Consider the following 23,121-nt stretch of genomic DNA (forward strand, 5'->3'; position numbering starts at 1 on the left):
AAAACTAAAAATAATTTATATGGTAAAACCACGTTTGCCTGGTCAGCTAGTATATAATATATAGATTAACGGCATAGACAATATGATAAATTTGGAATATTTGATGGGTCATAAATTCTATGTTACAATCACAATACGCAAAGACTTGACATGTAACGGAATAATATGATCTGACCAACGCCAACGCATAACGAACAAAATTAATGTTTGATCGTTTTTGAAAAAGCTTCACTTTGTTCACTAACCGCAGTGTATAAAAGTGTTGCGCCCGACCAGACCTTTTTCCCGCTAACATTGCCGCCAAAATGGATTTAAATCTAAACAGATTTGCGATTTGTTTAATAATCATTTGTGCAAAATTATCTGAGAGTCAAAGGATTAGTTTTAGAAGATATGATATTGGTACGTATTATTTTTATTAACTATTTTAACATTAAAAGTATTAAATAAAACAAGTTAATATAATTAAGAATGTTAATTTTAACGTATGAATACAACAATATAATTTACTATTTGCAAACTGCTATTACAATGAGATAGGTATTTCTATAACTAATTAATTATTAACGTTGTTTAATTGACAATAAAAATTGTTTTATATATATTATGATTTTACATTAATCGTATCATATTTTTTTTAATAGGGTATTTATATAACTAAAAACAGTACTACCGTTCTAATTATTCTAAAATGTTATTAATTGACTTCAAGGTCAAAATAAAATTCCCAGTGCGCAAAAGTTTACACTTCAAAAATACAATCATAATTATAAATAATAAATCCTTAAAATACTATCATGAATATTTTTAGGTCACACTTAATAACTGTGTCTAATTTTAAAAATATTTTAAATTGTAAATTAATGTTAGCTCACAAGTTAATTACTTTAAAGCGAAGGACAAGGTCACACTCAAAATTTTATCGTGATTTGCGGGTGAAATTGTGTTACATAGAGTTACTTATTATCATAAAGTGGTTTGTGTTAACTGTTAATTATTTTTAATGAATAATTATTTTAAACGGCAACGTTAACATACCGTTTGTAGCAATTTGGAAGCGAAGCGTAGTATTTAAATCAGATTGTTCTTTTCGGCGAAAAATCTGCTTGTATTTTATTATTAAACATTTTCTTAATTAGTGGTTTATAAACCAACATTGTGTTAACTGTTACAGCATTTGAATGAAGGTTTTTAATAGTAGTAACATTACAAGTGCACACACAAACGTATTTTAAAGGTTATATATTTTGATGTGCAAAAAATCTTATAGATATATTTATTTTTGTTTTGTTAATAATAATGTGAAAACTATCTCATTCACAATTCTAGCGAGTCTATTTATAAAAGTGAGCCATCCACGGTCAAAAATTTTTTTCTGTGTAAGAAGAAACCGTTCAAAAATTCAAACTTTTTGAGAAGAAGACTAGGACTAAATGATATGATTAAAGGTTTTATTTACTCCGTAGCCCCTTCAGCAAAATTTTATTTATTATGAATCAATACTGTATACTTTCACGAAAAATTTTCAGACATCTTACAAAAATGCCTGTTCTTCTTCTTCGTCGATACACTCTTGACAGAGCGGTCGTCATCATCACGAAGTGAAATCTTTTGGAGCATATGTGATGCACCCCACAAGACTTCGCCACTTTTCACAACAGTCTGGTACACTCATTCAATGGACCGCCCACAGCGGACTTATTTTGGTGAGTCCATCGCATGGGCGACCGTCCCCGCCCTCTAGTGCCCTCCACTTTGCCCTGAACGACAAGGCGCTCAATGCACTCACTCTCTGTGTCGTGACGTGTCTGAAGAACTTAAGAATGCGACCACATCTCCAGAGCATCAATTTTCTTTTTCTCGGTTTGTCGCTACGTCCACGTCTCTGCAGCATACAAAAATATGGGAAAAACAAGTGTTTGGACGAGCCGGATTTTCGTGGCATTTGTAATGTTTCTGTTCTTCCATATTTTTTTCAATTTGTCCATTGCAGTTCTTTCTATCGCAACAACTACGCATCCTCCATTGTTTGAGATTAAAGCACCAAGATATACGTAAGATTGCACGTCTTTGCAGTTCCTAATCTGCGTGAGGTCGGGTGAGTTATTGTTGGTTCGATCTACAATCATCACCTTGGTTTTACTGCGGTTAATCCAAACTCTAGACTCACGCGCTCCATCTTGAGAAGTAGCTCGTCCATATGACTAACACTGGTCGCAAGCAAAGTAGTATCATCGGCGTAGCGCAAATTTGATATTTAGTATCCGCCAATAGTAACACCATCCTTCCAGTCTTCGAGAGTAATGCGCATTATGAGTTCTGTGTAAACATTGTACAGAAGCGGTGATATTATGCATCCTTGGCGAACGCCTGCGCTGGGATGGAAGTTTTTTGACAGGAAAATGAAAATACGCGACGAGCAGGATGTTAAGCTGATGGTAATTGATACACCCTGCCCATTACAATGCAGTGCCACTCAGGATTCTTGAAAAACCCAAAAATTCTAAGCGGTACTACAATTGCGCTCGTCACCTTGAGACATAAGATATTAAGACTCATTTGCCCAGTAATTTCACTAGCTACGACGCCCTTCAGGCCGATACACAGCAATGTTTACATTTTACTGCTTCACGGCAGAAATAGGCGACGTTGTTGTACCCATAATCTAGCCGGCTCAGATTTGAAACATAAATTTTCGAATGGGCGGTAGATTTTTACATTCAATAAGCGATAATAAAAATAATTAAATTTGAATTAGTATAAATTTAGACCGGCAAAAAATCAATATCGCGACTTTAAATATAAATGAAATAGTCAATTATAAATTTTTTGTTGCTTAAATATGGACATTGCAAGTTTGTCAGTTGGTAATAAGTCAATTTTTTTCCGTGAAGCTTTTATTGAAAAGATTCTACTATCCCCTATTTTTCCTTTGGGAGGCTCCTTGGCACAGGATGCCGATTAGTTTATGGGTACCACAACGGCGCCTATTTCTACCGTAAAGCAGTAATGTGTAAACATTATTGTGTTTCGGTCTGAAGGGTGCCGTAGCTAGTGAAATTACTGAGCAAATGAGACCTAACATCTTATATCTCACGGTGACGAGCGCAATTGTAGTGCCGCTCAGAATTTTTGGGTTTTTTAAGAATGATGACCGGCAGTGCATTGTTATGGGCAAGGCGTGTCAATTTCCATCAGCTGCACGTCCTACTCGTCTCGTCCCTTATTTTCATAAAACTGTTTAAGATTTTTCCAAGCTAACTGAAAAGATTTAACCATAAAGCACTTTTTAACTCAACATAATTAGTTTCTAAGAGTTTTTAATTAAGCACAGCTACGTGTTTGTAAAAAGCTTAATTATTGAATAAGAATAAAAAAATTATCGTCATTAGTAACATATTGAGTATTTTGAATTCTGTCGTCTTATTTCTTTCGACTATTCACACACTTTAACTAATATCTGTCTACATGTTAAATATTTATAAATCATTTAATTCAATCTCTTAAAACATGCATATGTCATTTTAATATTTCCTGATTTAAACTAGACAATGCAAATACCTGTTGCCAATACCGAAGGAGTATGTTACCTACGCATAAAATATAAATCTTAATATATTCTAAAGACATTATAACCAATTAGTAACCTAACTTATTCGACGCATTTGTAAGAAGAACGATTGGATAGTCGAAAATCATCTGAACGCCTAGCTTTTTATGTAATCGCCTAAACACATCGTCGGATTTGGTCCGGCCGAACCATCGGACGCAGTCTGGGGGCATCATTTTTACATAGTCATATTATATTCATTAAATTATTTTTGAATATTTACATTTTATGTAAATGATGCAAATTGGTAGTGCAGAGTCCTTAGCGCCTAAACTATGTTTTATGCATAATTCATTCACTCTAACATCGTAAAAAAATCAAAATATTAGTCTATGGTTACGATGTTGTTACGATAAAAGATATGGAATACGAACATGTGTTAGATTAGGGTAGGTGCGATATATTCGGAATATTATCGTATCGTTCCGAATATATCGTTGTCAATTTTGCGAGTAGAGCTCCTGGTAGCGGACCATATTCGACGGTATGTAGCATTATACATCGCACAAATTATTATTATTGTCTTCGGAACCGTACCGAGTACGACGCCCGTGCCGGACCAATTGGTGCGAGGCCGTACCAAATCCGACCATGTGTTAAGGCGAAGAGTAAGCAGAAAATACGCAAACGTTTTTCTTATAGCTTGTTCTTTTTTGTGTAGGTTCATTTATTCAGATTAGTAGTGAATATGGAGGATTGTAAGCATATAAACTGTTTTCCACGCAAGAATTTTGAAAATATTGGCTTTGTAACATAGATGGAGGGCTGGCAGCCGTGAACTCATTCCAAAATGAATGCCTCAGACCTGAGAAGAACGGGCGCAACAAACTCAGCGGACTTTTTTTTTTATCGAAAAAATATGTTCACAAAGTAATATTGTACAATTAAACTTATTATTTAACAGCCTGAGGGCGGTCACTCCATTCCCAATCTGTGGTATCATTAAGAAAGTCATTTATGTTATAGTAACCTTTACCACACAAACGTTTTTTAACAATTCTTTTGAATAACATAATACTTTTATTTTGAACATTTTCTGGGATCTTGTTGTAAAAGCATACACATCGCCCCACAAAAGCCTTACTAACTCGACTTAGCCGAGTAGTAGGCATTATAAGTTTATGTCTGTTCCTGGTGTTAACATTAAGAAAATGATAATTTTGGTTTATTAATTTAGGTCAAAGGATCACATTTACGATTTAAGTTGAGCTTTAATGAGAAGAAGTAGCAAAGATCCTTTGCAATTTTTTTACAATTTAATTGAAATTGGAAAACAAAATTTATGAATGATGCGGGACTCAAACCCGCGACCTCTCGGGTTCCGTGCGAGCGCTCTTCCAACTGAGCGGATCAATTCGGTCGCGGGTTCGAGTCCCACATCGTTTATATTGGTCACAATTAATTTATTTTGGTCTCAAATTAAATATTTACAGCTTCACCATTTTAGAAATATTTCAAATATCTATGCAAAGTGATACAAATATATACAAATTTTTATACTAACCTTAACATGTTAAGAAATAAAAAAAATATATGTCATAAAAGTACAGTAGATACATCCCTTCATACACAAATTAACAATACCACGAGTACCGTCCGTCTGACACTTATTTCTTTTCTCGACCTTATTTTAGGGACAGCTACGACTCGGCCCACAACACTGCCTCAAGCAATGACATTTTTGTACTGTGTATTTTACAAGTGGGAGGCTCCTTTGCACAGGATGCCGGCTAGATTATGGGTACCATAACGGTGCCTATTTCTACGGTGAAGCAGTAATGTGTAAACATTACTGTGCATAAAAGGAGCCGTAGCTAGTGAAATTACTGGGTATATGGGACGTTACATCTTTTGTCTCAAGGTGACGAACGCAACAATAGTGCTGCTCAGAATGTTTAGGCATTTTCAAAAATACTGAGCGGTACTGCATTGTAATGGGCAGGGCGTATCATTTACCATCAGCTGAACGTCCTGCTCGTCTCGCCCCTGATTTTCATAAAATAAATAAGCATGACGAGACCTTTTACTACATTTTTCTTAAATTTGTACATAATATTTTTTAAATTTAATAGTTTAATTAAAACTAATTGAAACCCTTAATGCAATTGAGAAGTAGGTACTATTAAATTTTTTCTTGTTTACGTAGTTACGTAAGTACCCATGAATGTGATTATTTCGTCAAGGTTTAGAATCGTTCAAACACTAAACAGTTCCTTTAATATGTTTTTCAGGCAAAAAATGAAGCATTTTAGTGCGAAAACGATCGCAAAGCAAATTGTTGAATTAGAGTACAGAGACTGCACGAGATCCAAAAATACTGTATTTACTACACAAGTCTTTTTGCATTCATAATTATTTTAACTTACCAACGAATATCCTGGTATTTTCAACAATGATCAACGTCTTAAGTTAAAATGTCATATTGGGCTAGGTTTGGCAAAAATGTCAAGGGTCTATATAGAAAGACACCCACAATAAAATATATCCACAAAAAGTTGAAAAATTTATATGGCACACTTCCTCGTTGTTATAATATATGCTCGATTAATTATTAATAAGCATATTTCTGTTAGATATATATCCTTATAACTGACAGCTGACTTAACAAGATATATTTAAATAGAATGCTGTGGACTTATTGCATTGGCATTCGGTGGTATGGTTTATGAATATTCTAAACACTGTACAATTTTGCACAAATTCCTATAGTAACCGGTAAAACTGGTTGTAAGCTAATCTAAGATTATATTAACATGCACATTTTGATAATAATTTCAATTCGTAAAAGTTAACACTGTTATAATATAATAACTCAAGAGTAACAACGTATTATTTTTAATTGTAACATTCTCTACGCAACATGGCCTTCAAACAAAGAATTATGTATGTATAATATATAAGCATTATCCTCAAAGTAATACTTTATTTGTTGCATAAAACCATTCAAATTTATCTTATACTAATGGTAGCCCGCGAGTTTGCACACGGAATAAACAACGGCTTTATATGTATTATGTGCACAGCCCTTATTCATTTACTATAGTAAAAGTAGACTTAGTTACTTTAAATTGGTCAAGTGTTTTCAGAGATGAATCAAAACAAACAAACTGACGACTACCGCGCCACTTTGGTTGTTTCTGGATGAAAAACCCATTAGCTTGTTACTTTGTTTTAGCGTTAAATTCACGTTTCGCTGCCTGTTACTATGTCCCAAACCAAATTTGACCCCCTTTCATTGAATCTGGTAAGCATGACATTGCATCAAACGTTTTTTGTGCTTCAATATGTGGAATCCACCGAGAGCACAATTTTTACACACTGTATTTATATTTGACCCATGCCTTATGCCTAAACATGCCCGAATATCAGGGTTATTTTCAAACAGTAACAACTCGGCGAGTTATTCGTAAGTTTATCATCCACTTTGCTATACGTATGTATAGCAAATCTAAGACTTTTATAGTTTTCTCATGGATGTCAGATCTAGACAATTACAATGGGACCACACGGGAAGCACCAGCTTTCAAATAAAAAAAATTATCAAAATCGGTTCACCCAGTCGAAAGTTTTGAGGTAACAAACATAAAAAAACATACCCACGAATTGAGAACCTCCTCCTTTTTTGAAGTCGGCTAAAAAATAGTTATATATTTGACACAACTTATCGCAGCAATCGCACGACATACCACAAACATCGTCATCGCCACCTGTATTCTAATTTAAATATTTTTATTCATTATTATAGCCATTATAAAATGTATGCCTCAGACCTGAGAAGAATGTACACAAGAAACTCACCGTACCTATTTCTTCTTCTTCTTCTTCGTGGTTTATTGGCTCTGCGCGTTAAGCGATTGAGCCATTGTCAAGTTTTTCTTTATTTATTTTTAAAACGGAGGAAACTTATTTACTTAGAAAAAAATAGAAAATAACAAACGAAATTTTTGATAGTATCAGGAAAGGATAATAAATAATATATAATGGAATACTTATTACTTATACTACTTATTTACAGTTTAATATCAGTTAATAGGATAAATGAGGAAAGAAGTTTATATACACAAGGTTTATCAGAGGATAAGAGGATGTCAACAGAAGTAGGAAGTGGGATATGACACTGAATAAGACCCGGGTATAACGATTACTTCTTTTAGTAATCAAATTTCATCGAACGTGGCTTTAATCCCCAATGTAGTTTTAAAGGAACAGTCTTCCACAGAGTCCATAAATTTTAAGATGCGCGCGCGTAACACAACATACGTTATGTGTTTTTTTTGGTTTATTCGTCCATAATAAGGAAAGGCAAAGGGTTCAAGCCCGTACAGCCGTATGCGGTATCTAATACTTAATTGTCAAAGGTTGCACGAGGAAAAAATAATTTTAAGGTGTTTTGCTTTTTTAACTTCTTGCGTGCATACATAAGTACACACACACTTTATTTTTAGTTACAAAAGGCTTCTATGATTTAACCGAATTCTTTAATTATGCTAAGTGTGAGATTTTGTTGAAATATCTTTAGATGATATAGAAATAAATAGATATATTAATAATAATTTTAGTATTACCTGTATTCCTGCTTCTTAATATTATTATGTTAAAACATTTATTTTATATAAAATTGCAGGGCGTGTCTACCTATCTAATATACCACCTTTTTGAAATAATGTGACTTGCAATAAAAATAATTTGATATTGATTTGATTTGAAAATAACTAACTAACATAAGACTTATTTTTTATGTTTAATTTATATAATATTAGCAAACATAACAAATAGCTGTATCTAGATAATGTTTAATCTCTATCCTGAACTTATTTTAACACGTGTAAAACAGAATATGGATAAATCTTGTTCACAATGTCGGATTTAGAGGCCTGGGGGTCTCGGGGCAACATAAGAGTGGAGGCTCCAAGGCCCCAAATTATTTTCAAAACAAAATTGTCATTTTTTTTCAGTCGAGTTTTACAATAAATATATTTTGTGAAATCAACTACGTTTGATCAAGATTGTTTTATTATATAACATACTAAATACTTCATTGGATGTCTCTATTGTTGGGGCCCTCTTTTGTGGATTACCGAGACTGTAGCCCCGGTTACTCTCCCCTAAATCCGGCCCTGCTTGTACAAACAGCATAGCAAATACTTTTTGTGGTTACAGACTAATAGGGGCTCATTGTTTGCCGAGTCCCGGTAGGTACCATTATTTACCTTTTTTTTGTTGTAACGTAAAAACTCTCTGCAATTATAAACCCAAATAAACAAGCAACGCATAAACTTGTACATATAATTCTTTTATGAACCTGTTATTTGAATATTTAGCATTATCAGTTGTTCTTATTTAATAGTAGGTGATAACTCAGCCATGATCGGGCTAAATTTTACTTCAAACGTTAATGGATGATTTATTGAATTGAGGTGTTAATTTTGTACGCCATTTCAAGGCATTTATAAACTGTGGTTCAAAGACCCCGGAACTTAAAAATTCTAATCAGAATCGTTTGTGCATTTATATAAAAGTAAATAGCATAATGTAAAAGTCTAAGGTTAATATTATAATATATAAATAATAATGAGCTTAAATCTAAAAGAAATCAATATATTTTTATGGAAGAGGAGGACAAATGAGCGTACGACTCACCTGATGGTACGTGATCACCGCCGCTGACAACACCAGAGGAATCACAGGAACGTTATCGGCCTTTTAGAAAGATGAACCACCTTTTTTAACCGACTTCAAAAAAGGAGGAAGTTCTCAATTCGTCGGTATTTTTATTTCTATGTTTGTTACCTCAAAACTTTCGACTAGGTGAACCGATTTTCGATAATTCTTGTTATTGTTAATTAATTATTTTTTATTTGAATGCTGGTGCTTCCCGTGTGGTCCCATTGTAATTTGGTCCAGATCTTACAATGGCATCCATGAGAAAAACCATAAAATTCTTAAATTTGCTATACATACGTAGAGCAAAGTGGATGATAAATTTACGAATAACTCAATATCGCGCCAACCGATTTTGATGATTTTTTTTTTATGGAAAGAATATACTTCAAAGATAGTTTGGTGTAGATAGGTTCTGATTACTTCTTCTGTTCACTTCTTCTTCGTTCTTTCAAATTAACGATACTCAGCCGAATTTTTTATGCTATTTGGATATTTAAGTCATGTACCATAACTTAGTTATGATCAAGTAGTTGTCGTAGTCGAATATGGTGATCAATGGGACTCCTTAACGACTTACAGTAACTTAGGGGCGATCTGTGGTAGAATTTCTAACTGCCTGTAATCAAATTGCAAAGCGCTTACGTTCATAGCTGCATTGAAGATTTGTTCCTGTTTCGCCCCGGGTTTTCGACCCACATTCCTGTTTCGTCCCACGTTGACTTTTATTCCTGTTTCGGGTCACTTTTTAAAATGATATTTTTATACAGCTAGAAAAAAAATGTGAATTACAAGAATATTCTAGATATATATAAGAGGAATCGTTTACCCGAGACCAAACGTAGGCATGAATCGAGTTCATAAACCTAAACAGCTATCTTAGGTTGTCTCAAAAGTAGAACAATAAAACTTGGCACAAACATATTATAAACGGACCAAGTACATAGCAAAATTATCTTGATTCCGAAGACAATGCATCAAAATGGAGGAGGAGAAAGCGGTAGATAAAAGTTAGGATTTTAAGCATAAATTTAATTGTATAATCATCATAATATAAAGAATATTTATTAATAAATCACATTTCGAATAACAGATAGGTCTATTAACTATTCTATCAAAAATTTAAAATTATCATCCTAATATCTATATTGTGTGGTCTACCACTATACAAGTAAAAAAAATAAAATTTAAAGCTTCATAATATTGTTTACTTATTTTATTTTATTTTATTTTCATAGGGTGGCTAACAGCCGTCAATACAAAAACATATATCTACATGTTTATATATAGGCCAATTAAAAGCCTCCACAAATAGGTATTAAATAGTATTTTTTTTCACGTTTTTACAAATGCTTAAACTAATTAAAGGCATTACTATGTACTAGTTAACTACGCTTTTTTACAATTTAAATTGACTTAAAGTATACATATATTATGTTGTCATTGTATTAGTTTTCTGTGACTTGCAAATAATCTTGTATAATATGTTTCTTAACACTACCTAAACTGGAACAAAAAAGATCTATTTCGGATGATTTTAGTTTGTGCGCATGAGTGGAATATGGAGGAGATTCTTTTTTCTATAATGTTGGTACGGTATATTGAGGTTTATTTTAGATAACAAGGTTGGACTGTCAATCTTACCCTGAGCAATTTTTATAATAGTCGTAATATCAGCCATGGATCTACGGAGTGTTAATGGCATATTATATCTATTGTTTTGGAAGTCAGTTATGTTTTTTTAAATTTTTTTTAAGGCACATAGCGTTTTCAAAGTCTATATTGGTACTAACATTCTTATAGCCTCTAGGCTCGTAAAGACGTTTTCAATATTAAAACTTTAAACCATATTATATGAACCACATGATGAAATGATGATTTTTATTTTTATTTTTTTTTGAGAGGAGGAAAATACGTTTACGGATTGCCGACCCTGAAACGGGGCCCATAATATGTAATCCCCTGACCCCTAACGACTAAAAACCTCCTCTGTGCTGATAGCCCTAAAGGCGATTACATCGAAGCCAGGCGGGGGCCTTGGAGGCCGAAAATGTAGCAAACGGGGGGGTCGTCTCGGAAGGAGACTCGAACCTCGGACGCCTACACAATAAGCTGGATGGAGAGAAGATCACTAACGATCTAATATATCTGTTCGCCCAATGGACTCTAAAACTGGTTTGGAGTGCCTTCGCACTCACCGGCGAGTGCGGTGATATATATAAATTATGTGTGAATGTATGTATGTGTCTATAGGTGTCTATTTGTGTTGTGTGTAGTGTTAACGTTTAGACCAGTGGAAGCTTTTAAAAATGGTAAAAAGTTAAAAAATAATAATAGCAAGATGAAACCCATTGGAAAAGGATGAGAATATAACAAGAATGAAAGGAAAAATAAATTACAAGACATATGGAAAAAGGTTGAATAGCAAATTTGTAGGTAATAAAAAGATCTACAGATAAAAATGACACTGTATTTGGGATAATAAAAGGTATTTGTTCACGAAATTTCGTGGAAAAAAGGTATTTTTTTGGAAAAGATAAACATAAAAAACCAAAAACTTGGTTACTTATCTGAATTTTTCACATAAATTTTAAGGTACCCAGTAACAGTGCGGTAATACAATAAAATGCACAGACTTTAATAGCTTGTACTATAGGTATATGATGATTTTATATTACAGTGCATACATACTAATATACAAACTTGACCAGCATATTCGCCTTCCTATAAAGTCAATAAAAATAAGCGAAAAAGGTGTCAATTTATCATTTGATTCTGTTTAGTGATGAAATAAATCTTCGAATGTTATAAAACCGGTTTTATGTTTGAATTTCTTATTATATTTAGTAGTGAACTGTTCTTATAAACAACAAAAAGTTCAAGTACTTACATAAGATTTTTTCAACTTTTTAACAAAAATCTAAACGCCTGATAAAATATTGGAGGCATAATTTTACAATATAATCATTGCTATAATATAATCTAAGTTAAACAGGTTTGTAAAAGAAATAAACAGGGATCTAATATTATTTATTCATCACTATATTCACTGGACACACACTCCCATTGGAGTTAATTACAATATAAGTTATGTCTGCAAGTAAGAAGCTGGAAGACTCTATTATGTCATTATTATTGTCAGACATACAGTCAGGTTTTCAGGTGTCAGGTGAGGGGTGTAGTTACCGCCGTATCAATTATATGGGGCCCCCGACGTGCTTAAGCAAAAATTAATAAAAACTTTTGCTGTTTCCCGAAAACAAGGGGCAAGGAGAGTGTATATTTCATTTGAACTGTTTGTAAAAATTTTGGAAAAAGTGACAGATAACTATGATAAATAAATATTTCTTTTAATTTTATGGAAACATTTTTTTTTCTTTTGTGAGAAATCGTTCCCTTCACAAGGGCCCCCAAGTAAATTTTTATACGGGGCCCCGCCAAGACACGCTACGCCACTGACTTAACGTCAGGGAATTGAATGTGTTCAAAGCTCAAGATCATTTACTAAGCTGATTCATGGCAACAAGGGCTTTATATGTGCAGTTTACATGCAAATGTACCTGCCGTTATGATGTGATTTATATACCGAATATAACATAAATGGGGATCTCTCTATAGTGGCTGCATAGTCAGTGAGAACTTACAGTCAAGACCATTGAAACTAAATTTCTCAGTTTTGTTGTCCTTTGGCGTTAGAAATAGGTATAGAGGAAGTACGGCCTCCGAATGAGTGAGTTACACTCAATGATATTATAGTATTAAAAAAGGACTTTTAAATATCATTGATTGCACTACTACTGAGTAAAAAGACTCGCTAACATAATAAATATAAACAGATTAGGGGCGTGGCTTAACAGTTTTGTTAAATAAAACATCTTAACATGTTTACCGAGAGAAATGGACATCATCACCTGCGTTCGCCTGCGGGAAGGGAAATCTGTTAACGTTCACTGAATGAAGACGTAGCTAGCGATAATTATTCTATTTAGGGGGGGTTTTGTTTGTGATGGAGTGAAATAATTAAAAATACTTGGTTTTCTATACAACTGATAACAGAAAGACCGGTTCTTTGGGTTGTCACATTGGTAGATCTTATAGGTATACTTATACAAAATGCTGGATGCACTTCGTCGGAACTCATTTTTGAAATGAAACAAAAACAGGTAGGTACAGCGGACGGACTGTTTTGCTAACATGTTTTTTAACATGTTTTGTTATATTAGTTAGGTATTTGTTAAAAAATTGGCGCAGCAGACCCGGCTTTACGAGAAATTACCTCAAATACCGTAAAGGGTGTAAGGCTGAGATCTATAGATTGTAAGTACTTAGACTTTGCTCAGACATTACTTACGTAACACTATGCTGAGTGTAATAAAACGCGAATTTGATTTTTGTATTTGGCAATCTTAGCTTAAGCTCAACATAATTTCAGCTGTCTAATGACTATAAATGACTAAAAATACTAAGCTAACACTCATCAAAGTTTTATATAAGTAAAGTCTTTATAGATCTCACCCTAAAAGTCAGTAATTTTTCTTTCAGTACCAACCAATACACCGCTGCCTTTTCCTGCATGCCGAGCTGATGACATCGAGTGTCTCCGGCGTGGCTTTCGAACGTTTTTCTTCTTGATGAACGAGGGTCACATGGGAATGCACCGCATTGACCCTTTAATTCTGAACAGTGTGTCAGTGGCAGTGCCCAATGAACAGGTGTCGTTCGTACTGCGCAAGGTGAATGTTACCGGCGCCACTTGGAGCAAACTATCCGATAGGAAGTAAGTTTTTTATTGAATTAGGCGTTACTTTGCGGAAATACATATTTATACAAATGATTTAAGTTTTCTTTAGTGTTAATTCCGCCAATATTCGCCTTGCGTTGTCTCGCCAAAATCTGGCACGAGACTCGAGTCTCATGCCAGATCTTGAGTCTCGTGCTAGATTTTGGCGAGACAACACGTCCTGAGGATGCCTCGTGTAGAGGCGAAAAACGTGTAGAATTGTTTTAAAGATAAATATTGGCGGAATTAACACTAAAGAAAACTTAAATCATTTGTATAGGAAGTAAGTTATCATATCAATACTCTTATATTTCTGAAGGTTGAAGGTGATTTCTGCCCAAAGCATTGTTCATAGGCGACGCAGAAAAGTTTTGATTTTTTTTTTCAGACTTTAAAAAACGAAGGCCAAAAAATCACATAAGTACTAGTCCTTTATAAACTCTGAAACAACCTTAAATATGTCCAGATGTTCTCCAATATATTCGCAATAGTGTGCCAGTAGATACTTAATTGAAAGAAAGAAAGACAATATATTTAATTGGTTCAAAAACGTATTTGCAAACATAAAAATAATAATATGTTATGTTTTTAAAGTGATAACCCTCAGTTCTAGGATTAATACACAAATAAAATTTGAAAAACAAAATTTTATGAACTATGCGGGATTCGAACCCACGACCTCCGGCGTTCAGTGCCGGTGCTCTAACCAACTGAGCTAACCGTTCGCCACAACCTGAGAGTTGAACAAAGTAAACAGAATTTTATAGTAGGCGGTACTCGAACGTTTAGCTCAGTTGGTTAGAGCACCCGCACGGAACGCCGGAGGTCGTGAGTTCGAATCCCGCATCGTTCATAAAAATTTGTTTTTCAAATTTTATTTGTGTATAAAAATAATAATCATACACATAGACATAAACTTTTAACCAAAAGGCTTTATGTTGTGAAACTATCTATACAATTCTGGTATTCTGCAGACGCCTATGGATAAGTTGCTACGCAAGTAAACATAAAAAATCTAATCTTTCAAACAAAAATTTATTTATATTATTTCTGTTTAATTATGAACAGAAATAATATTGTGCACAAAAATATATTTTATGAAACAACACTCATAGTTCAAAAATAAAATTAAGTAAACTTAAATAAAACAAGACATGTAATTTTCGAATAGGTACTTATTCCCCATTATTAGATATTAATTAATTTTTATAGAAATAAATACGGCTTCAAGTCTCCCATTCAATTCATGTGTGTATACTATACTAAAATATTTAAATTAGATAGATCATAATATTGTTATTTTTTCAAAGTTTAACTTTAAAAAGTCAATATCATTGAAAATAATAAAATATTGATAAGGAAATACGTAATTAGTAATTAATTCATTACTTATAAGTTTTTAATTTCCATAATAATATATAAATAGTAACACTTAACTATAATAATTGTTTATCTTATTAGAGTTAAATTATGTATTTAGTTTGTAAGCCTAAATAAATAAAATACTTACGGTCTTACAAATAAACTTGGTATAAAGTTATAACTAAGCATAAACAAAGAATATGCAAAATGCTTACAATATCGTTGACAACACTGTCAATACAATGATAATTCTGAAGTTTTCTGAATGTCAAGCTGCCTTGCAAATAAACGCGGGAAACGTGATACGTCCGAATAAACCAATCGTAAGCAAAATGTTTACAACATCGTTGACAACACTGTCAATACAATGATAATTCTGAAGTTTTCCGAATGACAAGCTGCCTTGCAAACAAATGCGGGAAACGTTAAACGTCCGAACAAACAATTCGTAAGCAAAATGTCTATTTGTAAACATTTTACATATTCTTGGTTTATGATTAGTTATAACTTTATGCCAATTTTATTTGCAAGGCCGTTAGTGTGTAGTGTAGAGTAATTCTAGGTTCCGATATGATTTATTTATTAAACTACCTATCTTACCACCCGAAATGTATACATCTAGACGTGGGAAAATATGTAAAATATACATACTTACCACTCGACAAATAGGCTCTTTAAAGTAACTAACTATCCAACTACTTAAATTAGCCTAAACCAAAGTCTTTTCCACAGAAAAACGATGTCGAACAACACCGAGATAATTATTATGCATATTATCCATTTTCTATCACTCGTCTTGCTTCATAAAGTAGGTACCTACCTAGCTAAAACCTCTTTCGTTACAGACTTATCTTTTGTCATAGTTTTAACAGTCCATAACATCTACATGAATTTACGAAATTCCACCCGCAAGTTTTTTTTTTTATTAAGAACAGAACAATGTCTGCCAGGTCAGCTAGTAGATATGTAATATCAAGTGGATATGGTAATTTGCGCATATTTTAGTTATGCGGAGCAGATTAATACCCACAGAAGTTGTCTCGGCATTAATCTAGAGCACTGTAATTGAAAGTGCAATAATCAAAAATAGAAACCCATTTATAGAGGGTGCGGGGGCCGACATGCATATATTGCGCCCTAATGCTGTGACCACAAAAACTGGTAATAATCATTGAACGTAGGTGTAGCCACCAATTATGAAGAAAATTTTTTAAGCCGCGTTCACTGGCAGTTGCAAAACTGTGTTACTTATTTTTTCTCAAAACATTACGGTTATCCTGAAATTTCAAAGCATCCGTCCGTTTAAATCATGGTCCCAGAATAAATAAATCTATAACTTCCCTCTGGTTCCACTAGGATCAAGATCTCATTGCACAAGTAAAGAAGCTGCCGTTATAATATGTACGTATACAGTGCGTTAATAAGAGAATATGAATATTAGGTAATACGTAAAGTTTACTACTAAACTATCAATAAAGTTACTATACGTACGGCACGCTATGATGGCCGTTTTGACGTTTGTCCACTCATGAAGTTTCGTAATAATTAATAATTACATTGAAGGAGCAAATTACTGTTCTTTATTGTCAATTGTCAATTTTCGAGAATAATTTGACATTTCACATCACTATTATAATATGTCAAAACGGCCATCATAGCGTGCCGTAGCGGGTTAGTATAACCCCTCGTTTACACCAAGGTATTATACACGTATTTGACTAGTTTCATGCAAATTACAGACACAAGTTGTATGCAATGTTTTCAAAATACAAAAGCATAAAACTTGTCGTAGACAATATTTGTATGAAACTTGTCAGATGGAATTGTTTGTCACGTTTGTCATATTTTATACTTGTTGTTGGCTTGTAGCTAAACTTGTTTAAGACATGTCAGTGCAGAAGTTAATGAATTTGACAACACAATTACCCACCGGTACAGACCAAAGGGAATTTAAACACTGGCACAGACAAAAGAAAGTGAAGGTACTGTGGAAATTTGCTTCATCAGTAGCAGAATACTTCTACATCATACAGAATGAAGGAAATTCAAGAAACCCACGCAAGTATTGGTCGCGATCATTTTTGAGGAGACAACAGCAAGAAAGGGCCTATCGTTCCTCATTGATTGATTGCATTGGAGAAAATTTGGAGAATTTACTTCAAAAAGTTGCACCACACTTTTCTTAGCAGAATAATTCACAGTATCGAGATGCCATCACTCCAGCAGTGCAATTATTTTTTTTATGGAAAAGGAGGACAAACGAGCGTACGCACGGGTCACCTGGTGATACGTGATCACCGCCGCACACATTCTCTTGCAACACCAGAGGAATCACAGGAGCGTTGTGGGCCTTGAAAGAAGGCGTACGCCCATTTTTTTCATATTCTTCTTTTGTATTTGCATCGGATATCAAAGGCAAAATTACTCATGCTTGCGAGACTATTATATATAAGTATCGAAAGAATATCTTAATATAAGCCCAGATAAAAATTGCTCATAAAGATCTTTGACCACACCATTTATCTTCTTCTTTTCCACTAAAAAAAAGCGGTCTGTCCGGAAAATGTTTAAAACATAATCCACCAAGCATGGATATAGTTAGTATACAACTTGTTTTAAATAAGTATTATACATAAACTTCAATAAAAATAACAATACTTGTTAAAAACATGTATGTTTAATGATGGTGTGAATGCTGTCAATGTATCAGATTATATCAGACATGTCTTAAATCTATAATATGTGAAAGCAAATAGGTTTTATACTTGTATAATAACTTGTTGGCAACACAGTGTGAACGCAAGAATGTTTCAGACAATTGCAATACAGGCTAAAAACAAGTAATTATGTTTTGACAAGGTATTCTACAAGTTTTGTATAAAACAAGTTTTTGACTTGTTTCTTGGTGTAAACAAGGGGTAAGGCACCAAAAACAAGCGGAATCAACTGTAGGTATCTGTCGGTAATATTATTATGGAAGTTGAAACGTATCACAAAACGAAGAACCTAAGAAGTAGGTAATGTATCGCGATACGACCCAGATCACGACGTAATACTACGGCAATCATGCTGAAATTTAAGATGCAAAGTCTCGTGTATAATTAAATCGACACCCACACCTTACAAACCGGAAAACAAAAGTAGTTAAGCCCAACGCTGGACTAAAGCAGAAATAATATGTATAGTAGGTACCTAATTATCGTTATTATGATTTAAATTAATTACAACTTATAATAATATGATACTACCTATATCATAATATATCAAAAAGTAAGTCTAGACTACTGATAGGTATCACATTGTAGTCCCCCATTTAAGTTACTGTCCTAGTATATTCATTGCAACTACATACACTAAACAATTAATTATGTTTACCATTTTATTATTCTGTTTTGAGTTTAAATAAACCATAACATAATTTCAGCATACGGATCATCGGGGATGTAACTCAGTGGTAGAGTGTCTGCTTCGCATGCTGAAAGTCCTGGGTTCAAATCCCAGCATCTCCAAATGAATTTTTTTTGTTTTGATTTATCAATAAATATATTATATCATATTTTTATTTCTTTTTTTTAAGTTATTTTTCTATTTTAAGGTTTAACAATCAGAATGGTAAGAACAGTGTACGGTTAATTAGTGATCTACATGTAACTGGAGTCATCACTATGCGTTTATCAAGAAACATAGAACCTGCTGTCGCATTCATCACAATGGATTTTGGTAAGCTTTAAAAATACTAACTTAAATAGCGAATTAACTAATGGGTACTTGAAATACTTGGCACCTACTATTACCTACCTACATACTGTTTCATCCGTTGTGTAACATGGCCTGGGTGTAATTACCTAAATTATTGTCAAACATAATTTTCGAATTGAAGCCTTATTAAATGTTCAGGTTGGTAGGTAGTTCCTTATTACAAAATACTGGTGTTTTAAATAATTTTCTATCACCACCGAGATATAAATTAATGGTTCCCATTTTTTCCTTCACAATGACCAAATTTCTTTGAAACTGGTTTAAACCTTTAAAATTAATTAAACTTTAGAATTTCTAGTAGGTATGTTTGATGGTAAGTGCAAAATGGTAATCAATATACCTACCTATTACATATCATACCTACTTTAAAAATGCCCTCAGCATACTACGGAAGAATTGATGATCCCAAAAAAGACCTGCAAATGTTTTGCTATCTTTGACAATACGCAGGCAGGTATTGTTCGCCTGCATGAATATCTAGACATCTATATAATTTTATAAATAGGTATAGACTTAGTGTAGGTAGTTGCCCACTTACTTGACGATCTTAAAGGGTGGCAATGCGTTTCTTTTCACTTTTTCTCCTTTATTCTGATGTTTTCCGTAATAGTTGTAGCCTTTATGTGGAATGTATACCAGTTGGAGGCTCCTTTGCACAGGATGCTGGCTAGATTATGGGCAGGTACCTACCTCAACGGCGCTTTTTCTGCCGTGAAGCAGTAATGTGTAAATTGTGTGAAATTACTGGGCAAATTAGACTTAACATCCTATGTCTTAACGTGACGAGCGTAATTGTAGTGCCACTCAGAATTTTTAAAAATAAATAAAAAAGGCAATCGAGCGTACCTACCTATTGGTCACCTGATTGTTCCTAAGTTACCTCCGTCTCCTACACCTACTCTGTTGCAACACCAGAGTCGTCACAGCGTTGAGTTACATATCCATGTCCATCCAGACATATAACATGGAAACACTGCAAAATGGAAACTGGAGAGGAATATTTTTGTTTATGGCAAGTGGGGCGATGGTGGAATTTAATCGCAGAGATCAGGCCAGAGAGTTCTTTTGAACACTCTCCGTGGTAAATATGGAAAATAGAACACTAACCAGTTTATAGAGCCATTCACAAATTAAACATAATAGTAAAGAAAGTAATTAGTGCATTAAATTTATTAATCTCATATTTGAATAACAGGATACAGTATGTTGAAGTTAATAGTGTAAGGTCTTCAGGCTCCGTGTTAGGAATCCCGCAGGGTTCAATTCTCGGACCATTTCTGTTTTTAGTTTATATCAATGACCTACCCTATCTTATAAAGAACACACATGATATAGTATTGTTTGCGGATGATACATCACTATTATTTAAAGTTAATCGACATGCAACTACTATTGAACATGTAAATAATGCTATTTCTAAGGTAGAACAATGGTTCAAAGTAAACAATCTTCTTTTGAATGGTAAGAAAACGAAATGCTTAAAATTCATATTACCAAATGTAAAAAAGATTAACACACATATTAAATTAAATGGAGAAATGTTGGATCTTGTAAATAAGACAGTGTTCTTGGGTATAACTCTAGATGAGAAGCTTCAGTGAGGTGACCATATATCTGCCTTAGCAAACAGATTAAGCTCTGCAGCATATGCGGTTAAGAAGATAAGAGAACTGACTGACATAGATACGGCCAGAATAGTATATTTTAGTTACTTCCACAGCATTATGAGCTATGGTATCCTTTTATGGGGTAATGCTGCTGAGATCGATACGATATTTGTGCTGCAGAAGAGAGCCGTTAGAGCCATTTATAACATGGGATCTAGAATTTCGTTAAAGAATAAGTTTAAAGAAATAGGTATTATGACAGTGGCCTCACAATACATTTACGAGAATTTGATGTTTGTACAAAAGAATAAAAATAAGTTCACAAAACTAAGTGACTTACATAGTATTAATACTAGAAATAGGGGTAGACTTGTCATGCCTGCCACAAGACTCCATAAAGTCAGTAATTCCTTTAGGTGTCAGTGTGTTCGCTTCTATAATAAACTCCCCGAACATATAGCAAATATGTCTATAAATAAATTCAAAGCCTACACAAAAAGTAAATTAAGCAGCAAAGGCTATTACAATATCCAAGATTATTTAAATGATAAAGCAGCCTGGAATTGAATTGATCTACTTAAAGTGTGATTTGTTTTATGTGATTTTAATTATTTGATGTTATTTATATTACTTATTTGATTTGTTTTATTTTAATTTTATCTGTTTGATATTATTTATTTATTATTATGAAATTTAGTGTATGACTGAACTTAAGCCATTGTAAATCAATGTTATGAGTTCAATAAACGTTTTGATTTTGATTGGCAAATACAAATAGTTAGGTATGTAGTAATATTTACTTATTTAATATTGTCAATGTCAATTTATTTCCCAGATAATGTGGAAAGTAACATAACTTATTCCTGGTATGGACAACGTGGATATGATAATGAGGATTACATAGTTATTGGTCAGGAACGGATAGCAGTCAGGAATTCAAAGACACCACTATTTTTCCTTCAACCAGGTGAGATATTGTAACCTATTATTTAGCTGGCCACCTACTTAACCCATAGCAATGCTGATTTAATTTAAAACTCTCTAAATCTATCTTTATTCATTTGTTTCTATAATAATTTATAAAACTGACTATGTATAATGTAACTACTAAATATTAATATTACAGTAATTATAATTAGCCCTCACCACTTTTCTAGAGACTATTTTTTTGCTTACTCCTATAATTTTAATGGGATTAGGTACCAATTTCCTAAATCTTTTCATAGATATTGATATAACCCAATTATACTTGTGATATCAGCTCATTATATCTATTAAGTTTACTAATACATTAAGTAGCTACCCATAACATCTACTAATATAACAATTTTTCTGCACTATCCTCTGTTCACAGAAATAGTAAATCTAGATAGAGCAGAAGATTTGAAATCAGGTAAATTTGAAAAAAACTTTTATTTTGTAAGAGCAAAAACCACGCACATGTATTATATCTATTTTTTTCACAGATTTATTGAATGTTTATACATTCAATAAATCTGTGACAAAAATAGGGACAACATAGGGACAGATGCACAGAACACTTTTACTCTTAACATGTCCCTTATAGGATTTTAACAATTATTATGCATGTCATTTATTCTGTTTGGTTTAAGGTTAAAAGAATAATTGTGGATTGAACTTCTAGAATAGACTTCTTAAGCCTTATACCTAGCCTGGTTATTGGTTCGGTCACAAAAAATCATAAGTTCAATCATCACATATATATGTAATTATATTTCAGGTGGGAGTAGAGACTCATTTGCTATAGAACAAGTTATGCTATCAAAGACAGCAATTTTGGATCACTTGGCGAATGAAATAACTGTGGCACTAATGCATGCTGTAGTCGACAACTTCAGAATATTTGCAGCCACTGTTCCTGTCAAAAACTACTATATTTACAATTATAAATAAATCTTTAAAAAACCTGTTTCTCTATTTTTATTTGTTTAAGCAAACTTTACAGCAATTCTATTCTACAAATTAATACTATATACATGTATTTAACAAAGCCTTCGCCTTTAACAAAGTGTGACAGGTTAAATTATAATGAAATAATAACACTGGTAAATATATAAAAAAAGGCCTGAATAATGTGTGCTAGTGATACATGATTTTTATATAGATATGCATATAGTGTTAAAAAATATGTGAGTGTTGAGTTGTAAGCAGTCTAAGGGGCATGATTCTTAGCTTGGGATATGTGCTCTCTGGGTTAATAAATTTATTGTGATAATGATAATATTCAGGTCCTTATGTATGTCAATAATTAAATGCACTGCACAACTAAATCTTAAATATGAATGATATATTTATTGTCATATACAAAGGATAAATACCTG

At 33.2% G+C, this 23,121-nt stretch overlaps 1 protein-coding gene and 2 non-coding genes across 4 annotated transcripts; 2 read left to right on the top strand and 1 right to left on the bottom strand.

Annotated features, from left to right (window-relative positions):
• Positions 1 to 250: 250 nt before the first annotated feature.
• LOC126975243 (uncharacterized) lies at positions 251 to 22,709 on the top strand. Of its 2 annotated transcripts, XM_050823047.1 has the most exons (6): positions 251 to 402; positions 13,814 to 14,048; positions 19,009 to 19,133; positions 21,615 to 21,746; positions 22,134 to 22,172; positions 22,521 to 22,709. In XM_050823047.1, exons 1-6 carry the CDS (start codon positions 306 to 308, stop codon positions 22,691 to 22,693), a joined length of 801 nt encoding a protein of 266 aa, XP_050679004.1. In that variant the 5' UTR covers positions 251 to 305; the 3' UTR covers positions 22,694 to 22,709. The 2 variants fall into 2 exon arrangements, with proteins under 2 accessions (XP_050679004.1, XP_050679005.1); XM_050823048.1 differs by lacking the exon at positions 22,134 to 22,172.
• Trnas-uga (transfer RNA serine (anticodon UGA)) lies at positions 14,703 to 14,776 on the bottom strand. Its single transcript has one exon. It is a non-coding gene; the product is annotated as a tRNA-Ser (tRNA).
• Trnaa-cgc (transfer RNA alanine (anticodon CGC)) lies at positions 18,851 to 18,922 on the top strand. The gene has a single exon. It is a non-coding gene; the product is annotated as a tRNA-Ala (tRNA).
• Positions 22,710 to 23,121: the final 412 nt, after the last annotated feature.

The sequence above is a fragment of the Leptidea sinapis genome, chromosome 35 (genome assembly GCF_905404315.1).
Source record: "Leptidea sinapis chromosome 35, ilLepSina1.1, whole genome shotgun sequence".
Taxonomy (NCBI): Eukaryota; Metazoa; Arthropoda; class Insecta; order Lepidoptera; family Pieridae; genus Leptidea; species Leptidea sinapis.